The following is a 12,950-nucleotide window of genomic DNA, read 5'->3' on the forward strand; positions in this document are numbered from 1 at the left end:
TGACCAATAATGTGTTGACAGATGAGTCTTCCTGGCATGCACTGCTTCTTATAGGAGTACAATGTATACAATTTATTTAGCAGTCATTACCATGCTGGAAACCCACTGTAGCCCTAACACTCAACCCCTGAAACATCACGGGACAACACAGCAAGGTAAGTGACATTAATTTCCACTGTACTTGTCTGCATACAGGCATTTCCCACAAACTGTAGGTTATTTACAGAAGAGCTGCACAGTAGAACTCCAGCTGCACTTGCGTTTACCACCAGCTCAAAAAGAAATGCATTTGGTGTGACTTCTACTCCTACCCTAACTGTTACTTTAGCCATTCCGCTTTCATTTGCAGTCCTCATTTCCCACCATGCCGTAATGCATTAAATACATAAAGCCACAGTCACTCAATACTATTTTCCCAATCCTCATTCAGATTTTCTGGCACACGTGGAGTCTTGATTTAGAAGAGGAGGTCGCATCTTTCCATACTTTGCAAGACAGCCCCTTGGCACAGTCACATCGTTGGAAAATCTCCAGTCCATGGGACCCTTTCTTGCGCTGTTTGGTGCACACCTCCCCCTGATGCAACACAGGCTTGCAAATTTTGGTCCAGAAATGGCGAGCACAGCAGTGTCCCTCAATACAGTCTGATGACCGTAGGCAGGGATCGCCTTCATGTCCTAAAAAGAGCAACCAAACTTTTTTACCTCATGGGAAAACATCAAAGTACAGATTCAGTGCAGACTGATGCAAATGAAGCTCAGAAAAAGGGGAGATGATATTTCCATCTATGGCTATTTGAAGGATGCAAACACAAGGGAAGATATGAATTAGGAAGGTTCAAGGGGATAATTAAGGAGACCTGCCATAAGACTTAGTAAGGAGAAATTCTGTTGTAAGCAGAATTACAAGTGCTTAATTACATGACTATTACAAGAGGAGGATGTGTACAATCTTGCACAACTGAAAAATGGATTGTGAGTCCACCTCTGGTATAGAGAAGAAAGCAGATGCTATTTCAATCACAGGAACTGTTGGTTGATGTTACATCACTCTGAGTCATGCTGTGAATTCTCACGATAGACATTCACGCCCTGTGAAATTTCTGCTTATTCCTGGTTGGCATTGCTGTATCTTAACAGCAATAACATGATTTATAACATGAATGAAGTGCAAATGTGATCTTACCTTTTATGTGTGACAGCTTGGAGCGTGGCCTCCCTAGGTTTTGCCATCCCAAATCCTTGCTAGCGTAATGACCATTCTTCTTGTTGCGTGGCCCTTCTAGAGCAGGGATGTGAGGTGTAAGGATGCTTTCAGTTACTGGTATGCAAATACCTGCGAGGGAAAGACAGTCAGTTAAAGATCTGAACAAGAGGAAAATCAGCCAAGAGACATACACAGACCAGGATCAGGACCAGGACCACGAAAGTGCTGGGGCTTGGCCTCAGTGACGCTCAGCTCTAATCACACCTCTGTCCCTGATCCCCGGCACCAAACTTCACCGCAGCTCTGCTTTCACTCGCTGTCGCTCTGGCTTTATGGTCTGAGCACCTGGAGGCTGCCTCGTAGACATCTCTCTCCAGTCTCCAGAGGAGAGTATGGGAATGCAAACAGTATGATTATAACCCCCCCAGGAAGAGTAGATCAAGGATTCATTAAGTCACTTTAGCTTCCTTAAAAATATGGGTTCTGTGTAGTCTTCCAATGAACCAAACCACACTGAATGTAGTGCTGTGATTTCAGTCAGCAGCAGCATCGTTTTTAGGTTTTCCCACCCCAAAACGGGAAAAAGTCTGGTAGTACACAAGCCTTAAACATACAATACTATTAAAGAAAATGGAGTGGAATGAAGTAGAAAATGAAGTTTTCTCGGTTTAGAAAAAGAAGCACAGTCACGCAGAAAAATAAACTGTTGCTAGGATCACTCAGAGAAATAGATGCTATCAAAATGCTGGTTTTATGGAGGAAAACCAAGAAATAACTGACGTACCATTGTTGCAGCGGTTCCCAGGGCAGCACATACCATCTCTGTGGCAACGCTTCTTCTTCCTCCGGCACATCATGCATGCAGACGTTGCTTGATGAGGACTGTGACAGTATCGCCCAACTTCACATTCCTTATCATTTGTACAGGGATAAGCCTGCTGGGTAAAAGAAAGGTTTACAGTGAAGCACTGCTTTGTACAAGGCGTGGATGCAGCCCATTTAAAAAAAAAAAAAAAACAAAAACCAAAAAAACCACCACCACCAATACCCCCAAACAAACAAAGAAACCGACAGTTGAGATACCATTCACTGGGGCCAGGAGAAGCAGGTAGGGATACTTCACTGCAGCCGTACAGCAGTCTTTAAGCTCATGTTGCTGGTGAAGATGTATCTGCTTAAAGAATCGGGGAGATACAACCAGCTCCCTGGTGGTTTCATCTTTTCTTGCCTCAAACATATGTTGGCCCAAGAGAACTCATATTTTTGTGGTTTCAGGCCTCTGATTCATAAGCAAGAGCTTAAAACTCCACAGTGAAGAATAAACAGAGCCATAAAACTCCTCTCAGTCAGTAAAAATCCTGAAACACACCCTGCAAGAGGTAACATTTTAATTTAAACTTCAAGGAGGCGTTTTCCTTTGATAGTTGTCAAATGTACCGATGGATAATAAGTTCACTGTTCTCACAGTGAACATCTACACCACATTGGTACAAGCTCCTTTGCAATTGCACTGGCCCACACCAGGTGGACTCCCTGGAAATGAACAAACATCACTGGTCAGCATTTCACTTTGATAACCTTTACTTCACTTATGGGCTTAGTATACTCCTTAAACTTGCCATCTGCTAAACTACACCCTACGGTATGCTGCATGGAATATATTATAGAGCATAACCTGTCTTGTACATATAATTCCCTGCAAGCAGAGACACACACGTATACAATTCTCCTATATTCATCAAAATCAGCATTATCTTACAGGAAAACTGACTTTTAAAACAAAGGTTGAAAGCACTGTATTCTCCCACAAAGAAGGAGAAAGAAAAGTTTATTCCTACAAGAGGAAAAGACATGATGCTTTAAGGAGACATAACAACACACACTGCCACATTCCAGGATCCTTTCTGCTGACTCCCACACAGCTACAACTATGCTCTCTGTCTGCATCTAATTTTACTGCCTATTAAATTAATCATAGATTTTTTTCATTCCTCAAAATTATACTTGAGGAATTTGTTTAGATAAAAAGATGAGAATAAATTTTGGGCACATTCTGGAAAATTATGTTTACACTTCCTCAACTAATTTTCTCCAGCATTTTAAATAAATCAAAGTATTGCTTTTATTGTTTTCAAAATGACTCTTGCAATTAATTATTTAGCACAAACAAAAATCTCAGCTGACTAATTTTCAATGTAGGCTGATTACTTTTCTAATAATGTTTTAAATCAAGGCTTGATTATATTGTTCTCAGAAAAGAAAACCTTGGACGCTGTGGAGAATTTCCTCCGAAAATTGTTCTTTTAGATGGAGAACTTCTTGTTTCTCTGTCTTTGTTCCATTCTGTTGAGAATTGCAGAAGAAACAAGAGGTCTGATAATAAAACCAAGCAAGTTTCTCTAGTGCTGTTAGTGGGAGGGGGAACCATGCCATTTCCCATGTGATTTCATTAGTTGTTTTCTTCGTCAAAATTTACTTTACAGTACCAAAACTGCTGGCTGGATATTTCCCAAGTGCTGCTGCCTCATTATTTCTGCCCTCTGAATATGTGTCTTTGAAGAATGGTTCCAGAATGCAGCTGTTTGGAGTAACCTGACATATGTGTAAGTCTTTCACCCTTAAGAATAAACATTTCCTCTTGAGTTCATCCTCGAGAGGATGAACATCAAAGAGGGCCAGATCTTTTAGCTAGGAGGAGCAATAAGAGACAAATGCAAGCACTCACCTGTTTGGTACTCTTAAGGCATAAGTGGATTCCACCTATTCTAGCAAAGCAGAACTGAAGTGCTCTTCCCTCAATCTCATCACTCCTTTTTCTCATTTTTCCAGCAAGAAATCATTAGCACTGACTTACAATTTATGATATAGTTACCATAAAAGTAAGGCTTCCCTGACGTAAATGAGACCTTACTAAATTAAGGATCTTACAATGCAGAAAAGCGACTTTATATAGACGTGTGGATAGTTATACTGAGTTTGGAAAATACTAACACTGCTAGCTGGGGGAAATGCAAATAAAAAACAGATGAACTAGCTAAAACCTGGAGATGAAGGCATTTTAGACCCTTGTCTGTCATCAAGACCTTCATAACCGCATCTTTTTTCCAATACGGGCATGTGGTATACACCTGCAACTTGTCAGCAAGAAGCCTACTTGCAGTTTTCTTTTGGTTCCTCAAATAGCTTTTAAAAAAAGAGTTCCCTGATCCTGAATGGTGCTAATGAATGCTCTCACATACCGTATCTAGCGTCTGTTTTACTTTTGGCTTTTAGGCTAAGTGACATGTAAAAGGTATTTTAAGATATGCATCTAATTGCCAACTCTCAGCTCTGTCTTTAAGAACGGTAAAAGTAACAAAAGACAATTTCGACATTAAAAATTGCCAAGGAAAGTGACGATACTCAGTCTTTAGTCCCACTCTAGAGCCCCATCCTAAATAAAGGTGACACTTTTGAGGTGAAAAAATAAGCCAAAATATTCACCTCCCTAAGGCAAATGACTGCAGCACGTCAAAAATTAGTTTTGTGTTACATGTAGCTCAGACAACAACTGGCAAGTCCATTCAAAACCCCAAAAGACCAGCTGCCAGCCAGCTATATGAAAAACCCTCTTGCAAACGCCTGATGCCATCAATTGCCTTGATCTTTCTTCCAAAACCACCATCCATTTGATATCCTAGCTATCAATCACAGGGAGCTTGAAACAAAAAATTCCTACATAGCCTTGTGCTGTCTCCTAGTCGCTAGACATTCATTAGAATAACTCCTGCTCCCAGCAAAGTAATTTCTATCACTGCACAGCATTCAGTATTAAAACACAAAAATAAACAAAATAATACACTGTGTACATAGCCTTGGCTAACGGCGGGGAAATGTTTTCGTAATTGTCACATTGTTGGCAGTAGCTGAGCCAATCTATGTATAAATATGTATATATTTTTAAAAATACAGGATAAAGAAAACATACTTGTAAAAATGTACATGCTAACAATTGTCTATGCATGAGTCAAGGTTTTCAAAATCTCCTACACCACAGTGCCTGAAACACAGTCTTTACGTTTAGAGAATTGCAGAGAACATTTCCTATATACAACGCAAAGACACAAATCAGTCCCAGATGGAGAGGGAAAAAGCAAGCTGTAAACCAGCTCTACTTCCCCAGCAATGATAACTAATTCTACAAGGCACATCATCCCTTCACATTCTTCAGCTATACATATCATTTTCTGGTCGTAAATCTCTATCCACTAAACACAGCTTTGATATTATGGGAAACCAGATGAAACCAAGATAAAATACGTAGCACTCCCTGAAGCTGCATTTAAACAATCTTATTTAATTTTTTTTAGCCCAGATTACAGGCGATCAAGTCTCCCGTAGCATGACATAAACTAGATTTGCCTGTTATAATGATTCGTATTTTCAAAATGTGTTGTCTGATTAAGAGCATTGCTTGCTCAGATGTTTTCTCCTCAGTCATCCCAATTACTTTTATATCCTTGTATAAAAGATATTGTTCAATGCGTGTTCAAAAATGTACAACAAAGATGTACTGGATTTTTTGCAATGTTGGAGGATTCAGGCTAGATATTTAAATGGGTGCTGCTCATGCTGTGCCGGGACGTCCCCTGCATCAGACCAAGACTAACCTTTGCCAGCCAGGTCATAGCAACACATAAATGTTAAAATTTTCTTTCTGAGAGAAAGAATATGAATCTCCATTCCTGCCCTTCCTGAATTTATATTCAAAATGCCAAGAGCGCATGATAGAAATACTCAAGGAAAACGATGCAGATGATAGAGGAGAAAAGTTGGGGGGTTTTATAGTTGAACAAGTCCTTCCAGGAGTACTACTGAGGCTCTTCCTTTTGTATTAACTTCACAGTGAGGCTGAGGAAGGGACCGACTATCTAACTTTTGTGCCTAAGTGGCTAACGCCGTTCCCTTCATTTGAGGGCCGTGCAGGAGTGAGGTTTATTTCTACCTTTGTCTTCCCCTTTTGGCAGAGGAGATCTAACTTAGCAACTTTTCTCAGTGCAATAAGGTTTTCTTGATATTTTTGCTGGAGTCGTTTACTATCCTGCATATTTTAAATGGTCATCCTGAACCAGAGAGTTTCACTGCAAGCTGGAGCAATACTAAGTGGTGGGACTGTTGTGCTACGGAATCAGTCAGTCTGAGTCTCCCTGTCCGGCACTATAAAACGTAATGGAGAAGCACTCCAGGGGGACAGTAAGACAGACACTGTAATGTGCTGAAGAGTGAGTGAGTAGACTGATGGCAGACACGCTTTATTGAGCTTTGGGAGATAAGGGCTTGAATTTCAGCACGGCCTCCAGCAAATATTTGAAGACAATATTCCCGGCCAGTGTCTTAGTCACCAGGCTCTCATTTGCTCATATTATGATGTCTCATTTGTTTTTATGCTGAAGCTACTCCATGCTGTACTAGCTAACTATGTCAGAGAAAGGCAGGAAAAGCCACTGGCATTTTTACCTAGGCTGTGTCATCACTTATCCAGCACAAGCAGTCCTAGACACTGCTGGCTTCAGACCCACCTTCAACGCTGAGAGGAGCTATGCCTAAATAAGTGATTTGGTGGAACAGATATCAGTAGTGACTCCCGCAGAAGCAGTTAACTTCTTTTTTTTTTAAACACATCATAAAGTCCAAGTGCAGAGTCGGTCCTGGCAGGAGATCATGGCTACTACCAGTCCCAGCAGAAGAAACGGCATGGAGGTTATTCGTTACCCTTTTACTGTGGATGCAGAGCAGCACTCAAGAAGAGAATTAAAGTCTCGTGTACCACATTAAAGACAGTATCACTGCGGTTACTGTACTGGACACCTGGCCAGCTTCTGTCTTATACAATCATCCCGTGATGGTACTGGGGACTGAGCTGAAGAACAGGAGAAAAGCCACTGCCAGTTGTACAGCTGGAAAGTAAGAATGCTGTAGAGTTACCAGGTCAATCCTTCATCACTCTCTCTCACCTGGCAAAGAGGCAGTAGCTATTGCAAAGGTGAAACAAGTGGCTCAAGAAAATGGACACATACATTATCCCAGGACTGGTCTTGCTTCCTAGGTACCAGTGTGTTAGAAGTCAAATTTAGGCTACTACTCAGAGTCTTGTACATACAGAATCCCTAGTTATTAATACCCTATACAAATACCTGTGCCACTAGGTTATTGCTATCACATCCAGCAGAAATGTCTTTTTCTGCTGTCAGAAGACTTTTCTTTTATATCACACCTATATAATCTTTTACAATCACATCATGCCTGTGAGACAGCTTACCACAAATGAATTGCAACGGCAACTCAGTCTATTACTCACTTGTTACTTAAGGAAAAAAGGTTATTTTCTCTATTTCAGTTAATTATACTTATATTAATTTTAAAATAATGACTGTAAAGGAGGTGGAAGCTGACCTCTCTACAGCCAGTGTGCTAACTAGATGATCAAAACTGGCCTGAACTATAGGCAAGAGGACAGAGTTTCCACCCTCTACATAAGAGATGAACAATAGAGCTTGTTTGCCCTTTAGTCTTGAGACTGCGCATATTGCTTAATATTCCACAGCCATCAGGCATAATGAAGCAACCAACTGGCTCAATCATGGTGAGAGCCTCTCCTTCCCGTCCTGCTTTGGACAGAACAGATCTATCTTTCTGAGCAAGGACTTGGTCCCCACAGAGCAAACATATGAAATAGCCACAGGGGTGCCAGGTCTGCTTTTGCTTTTCTCCCTCTCTGAAGAATTAGTTAATCCAAAGTAAAAGCATTCCAATAAATTAGGAAATGCAAACATATGCTTTAACCAAATGCTGTCAAAACTAATTACAAAGAATGCAAGTCATTGTTTGGCTCCTTGGTTGGGCCTGATTCTGAGATGGGATCTCAAATTTGTTTTGGCTTTTAGCAGATCAACATTGGTGGGACAGTTGCACACAACATGTGGCCTGTAGAGCTAGATGAATACATCATACATGGGATTTGTGCCACTCGCCTCTTTGGAGATAGGATGAAAGTCAAGGAGAAGACCTAACATGATCTCACAGGACACAAACGTTTGTAACAATGGAAATAAGAGCTCTTCATTCAGAACCACATAAATGTGATGAAGCAAAATGGAGGGGGGAAGGGGAGAAGTCAAAGCTTTTTAACAAACAAACCAAACTAACTCCCAACTCTTCGTGGGTTGTTTTTTCCCTGCAAGGCAATTAAACTACTTTCTGATAGCTTCATAAGTGTATTCAGACAAATCCATGTCTAACCGACAAACTTCAGCCTAGCTTTCTCCTGGCTGCTAAGCAAACATCTACATTAAGATGCGGATGGGAAATGATTGTCATTTACTACTATTTTGGTTTTAATCCCAAATGAGAAAAGAGTTTATCAGCAGCCATCTGGAGCAATGCAGTTTTCCCACAGCCCTGCTGATGTTGCTTTTTTCTATTCTTAGCCCAACACAAGCATAGATGATAGCGAGGGATCTCACTGTGCACAAGCAGAAAGCCATGGTTAATTTATCCCACGGAGGAAATCATGCTGCGCTCTCAGACAGCTCCAGACATGGATCCTGTCTCAGACTGATCTCACCAGAAACTCTCAACTCTCAGTGACTGCTGTGGCACAGACCATTCCTGAAAGAAAAACTCACAGTAGTTGCAATGAAACAGATTTACTCTGTTCAGTTGCCATGACAAGTTTAACGATTCAATTTTTCTCACCGAGCCTCCTCTTGTTAAAATAATGCATCTCTGACCCGCTTCTTTGCCAGACCCAGAGAGAAAAGCACCGTCTTGCGCCTCCAGATTAAGCACAGGCACTTTCTCCTAGCAATAACTTATTTTTAACTCTTCAACTTAAAACAACACTGCTGTTCATGAGGTCTGATTCAGAGTGCTACATCGTGGATACGTATACTGCAACCTCCAAAGATCATTTCTTCAAACTGTGTGGCTAATGGCCCCAAAAGCCTGCATTATAAAGACAATAAATATTCATGTTTCAAAGTAATACTCAATCCACTACTAGACCACCGGGGGAAGAACATTTCTAAAACGTGCAGTAGTCCAGCTCTCGTGATTTGCTAGAGCCAAAGAAAACTCAGATTTTAACAACCAAAAAACAAACCTCACTGAGGTTGCTCTGAACCGACAAGGCTGCAGGACTCACGTGGGTCCTGACTCAGGCTTTCCTCGTCTCAACAAAAATGTCATGGAAAACAGCTTCCCGTTACGCAAGCCGTAGGCACTTGTGCGGGGAGCTGCGCTTAGGGGGAGCGTGTAGCTGCACCTGGCTAAAGAGAGTCAGACACCTTAAAATAAACACAGGAGCTGTGTTGCCCTGTTGCACGCAGAGCTAGCCAGCGCGAGTGGTGCCTCTTCCAGTGCAGACAGAAAACCTCCAAAGACTTTTCCCGTGTGAAATCTCACTCATACTGTGACCCTATGTGATCTCCTGGCCCATGTGGTGGATTTCAACAAGCATTTTACGTCTACAGCAGAACCTCTTATTCAACAGCTTACAATTCAACACCTTTTCTTACAGAACTACCTACATTTTGTGTCCTACTGGGAGGAGGTAGTATCTGTTTAAAGCTGGCCTTGGCTTCGGAAGGACATACAGAGAAGGTAATCTGAAAGACTGCAAGTGGATCAATTAAATTCCTGGGTACACACTATTATCTGAATTAAATTGGCCTTAATTTAGTGCATTTTACATGCGTTACGAAAGTATAAACTCAAAGGTTTAAGGCACTTAAAGTAATCCACCTTACAAGTTTATTCAACTTGATTCACCTTCAATTTCTCATCTAGGTAAAACCTGGAATGAGTTATATTTCCAAATTACTTAAAGGGCAGCACACTATGCCCAAAATATACACAGATGTGCATAAAACTAGAACAACATAAAACTATCGCCAGGATGCAGCATATACATTGTAGTTCCCAAGGCAGCACAGCTATGGGTCTTCCTGTTCTATCACACCTTTAAGGCAAATTATCAACCTTAGCTCCATATTGGTGTCACTCTGCTGAATCATGCCATTTCAAAGGAAGCATACCATGTTTCCTGCCCTACGCACACTGTGCATACACAGGTGCTCAAATTTTCCCTCCCTACCTCGTATCGTGCCCATGGGATTACATAGCAGTGCTCTCTTCTCAACATTTGGAGAGACCATGAGCCTCCTACATCGCTTGATTTTCAAGGAGGCTCCCTGGTCCATAGAACTGGTACCTTACAGAAGACATGATTAAAGAAGGCTCAAAAGTTTGGGGAACAGTCACTTTGACCCCAAGTTTTATGGACTTTGTCTCAATGTGTATGATTCATATTGTTTGGTGAACTACCAGCAGCAGCATTACAACAGGGAGCATCAAAACAATGTTAGGTAATCTTTGAAGTCAACAATGTAGTACTAAATCAATGTGACAGGAAGCCTCTAGGTCTTGATTTTATGTCATTTTCAAATGCATCACCAAAGACTGCTCGAAGAATAAAGGTTTGTTAACACGCACTTTGTTCTATGTCCAGCCTTTTCAGCAGACTGTTCTTGCCCTTTTATCTCTGCCTTTTCCCCACCCCTTTTCTGATGGGTTAGCTTTTTAGTTTTGTCTCTAATTGGCTATTTATCATCTGTTCCAGAGTAAGATTCTTCTGGCTTTTTGATCAACATGTTTACTGCAATGGATGAACAGTGGGTTGCCAAAAACAGTTTTCCCTCTGGATCTATTAACTCTAGAAGTATGGAGTTTTTTTATTAATCTAAGAATACTATCCAGATGGAAACAGCTAGCAGATCCTATGGCTCACAAAACACCAAGCATTAAACCACAGGTAGATACTCAGATATTGTGGTTGGGAGTAGAACAACACTGCTGGGAACTGGCAGTAAGTTACTGTTCTAACACCTGGGTCTGAACATCCCCAAATCATGACGCACTTTCAAGGTGAAGCTTTTATTGGGAACCATCTCTGCAAATATGTATTCACAGAAAGAAAAATGAGATGACAGCTTTACCTTCTATAGTATAGCTAATAAGGAAGTAAACTTCCTTTGCTTTTAAACATTCACAAAATCTAGAAGCAGCAAGAGGGAAACCCTGTCTTATTAAAGTCAGTGCAAAAAATCCCTTTGTCTGCTACAGCGCTTGGAGAGAGAATGCTTCCAGGTTATAAACATTTGTGCAGCGTCTGCAATCCTCACCCTGGAAATGACTCTTAGGTATTCCTTGCAGAATACGCTTTGCATTGCAGAATACAAAGCATTTAAGACACTGGTTTTCAAAATGCAGTTTCTCTGGCCCTCGTGTTTAAAAGGACAGCCCTGAAATCATGAGTTTGTGTCAGCTGGAGAGACAGCCAGATGCCGTATGTCTGAGAAGGATGAACCACAGTCTCCACCTCAGCAGACTGCTGACTGCAATCTAACATTGTTACTGAATGTCAGCATTATTGTTTGTCTCCCTGATGGTCATTTATGTGAGAACACCTGGCTCATATGCCTCTTTCAATCCCCAGTTCTTTCTCTATGCATCAGAAACCACCACTGTCATCTGATATTCAAAACACCTTCCCTCTTTTCCTGCTCTACATGAGCCCTTCTGCAACGTGATGGCTGTGACTGATCCATTGTGAGGGGAACAGAGAGGGACCAAGTTCTTTGAACTCCAAAGCACCTACAGAGAATTGAAATCAGACATCAAAAATCAGTCAGCCCAGCTTTAATATCAGAACAAACAAAAAACGCCAGGGCACCTGCGCCAGCTCCCACTCTCCAGTCTCACGCATCACAGAGAATTCAGAGACGTGGCCGCAGAAGATCATGAGTTTTAAGGACAGGGGAAAAAAAGAAAAAGGGTGATATTTCTTCAGTTCTTACATTTGGTCTACATGAGTGAGACTGAGAAACAGGATGAGTCAATAATGCAACTTGGGGCTTTCCCCTTCGTAACAGCAGGAAGAATCACAATATGAGAGCGCGGCTCCTCATCCTGACTCATTCTAGGAGCAGTTATGCTTGTACGAGGAGCCAGCAGTGCTCATGCAGTGGGACTACCTGCAAAAGAACAGCTGTCCTGGGAAAGGGCTTGGTCACAGCCCCCTGAGGGCACGGGCAACCTCTGTGAAGTGGTTAGACTCATATTGCTGCCCAGCTGACTCCTCAGTAAGAGTAAAAGGAAAAATTATACTACTAGGCTATTAAGGCAAATTATCACACTTTATTCAAAAGAGTCCAAAGATGGCAGAAAACGAAAGGACCCCTAACAGCATCATTAAAAAAATCATTGAAAAAATCTTATTATACGATTAAGTTAGAGCTGCCTACCCAACTTCAGCCTGTGGTGAATGACGTAGCAATCAAGGTTTCAACACTATTTACCCTTTTTTCCTTTTTCTTTTAAAATGCTCCTGGTTAATTTTGCACAAACAAGAAAACAGGAACAACACAGCAAGGCAAGAATAACTTGTGAGTAAAACCAGATGAACACTAACATATTTACATAGTGTAATGACTTCACTATTAATTCAAACAAACCCAGGCCCCAATTCTCAGAAGAGCGAGCTGAGCACATGCAGTCCAGGAGGCAAGAAAGGGGTGGCTTCAGACTACATTTATGTCTGCAGCCCCTGAGTTAGTGGGGATTGCTCTTACTTTCAGTCTGCAATAGCCACTGAGGGACCATCTTTCATTCCAGACGTTGTACTCCAACTACACCCTCTTCTCAAA

General features: G+C 41.4%; 1 protein-coding gene across 1 annotated transcript in view; it reads right to left on the minus strand.

The window, feature by feature from the left end:
• Window positions 1-426: 426 nt before the first annotated feature.
• The window catches only part of DKK2 (dickkopf Wnt signaling pathway inhibitor 2), a 42,353-nt gene continuing 29,829 nt past the window's right edge, over window positions 427-12,950 (minus strand). The window contains exons 3-5 of the mRNA XM_075149743.1: window positions 1,991-2,144; window positions 1,186-1,335; window positions 427-677 (exon numbers count right to left, since the gene is read on the minus strand). Of these exons, the coding sequence (XP_075005844.1) occupies window positions 427-677; window positions 1,186-1,335; window positions 1,991-2,144 (555 nt within the window). The remainder of the gene's footprint in view (window positions 678-1,185; window positions 1,336-1,990; window positions 2,145-12,950) is intronic.

The sequence above is a fragment of the Calonectris borealis genome, chromosome 4, assembly GCF_964195595.1.
Source record: "Calonectris borealis chromosome 4, bCalBor7.hap1.2, whole genome shotgun sequence".
In the NCBI taxonomy this organism is placed as follows: domain Eukaryota; kingdom Metazoa; phylum Chordata; class Aves; order Procellariiformes; family Procellariidae; genus Calonectris; species Calonectris borealis.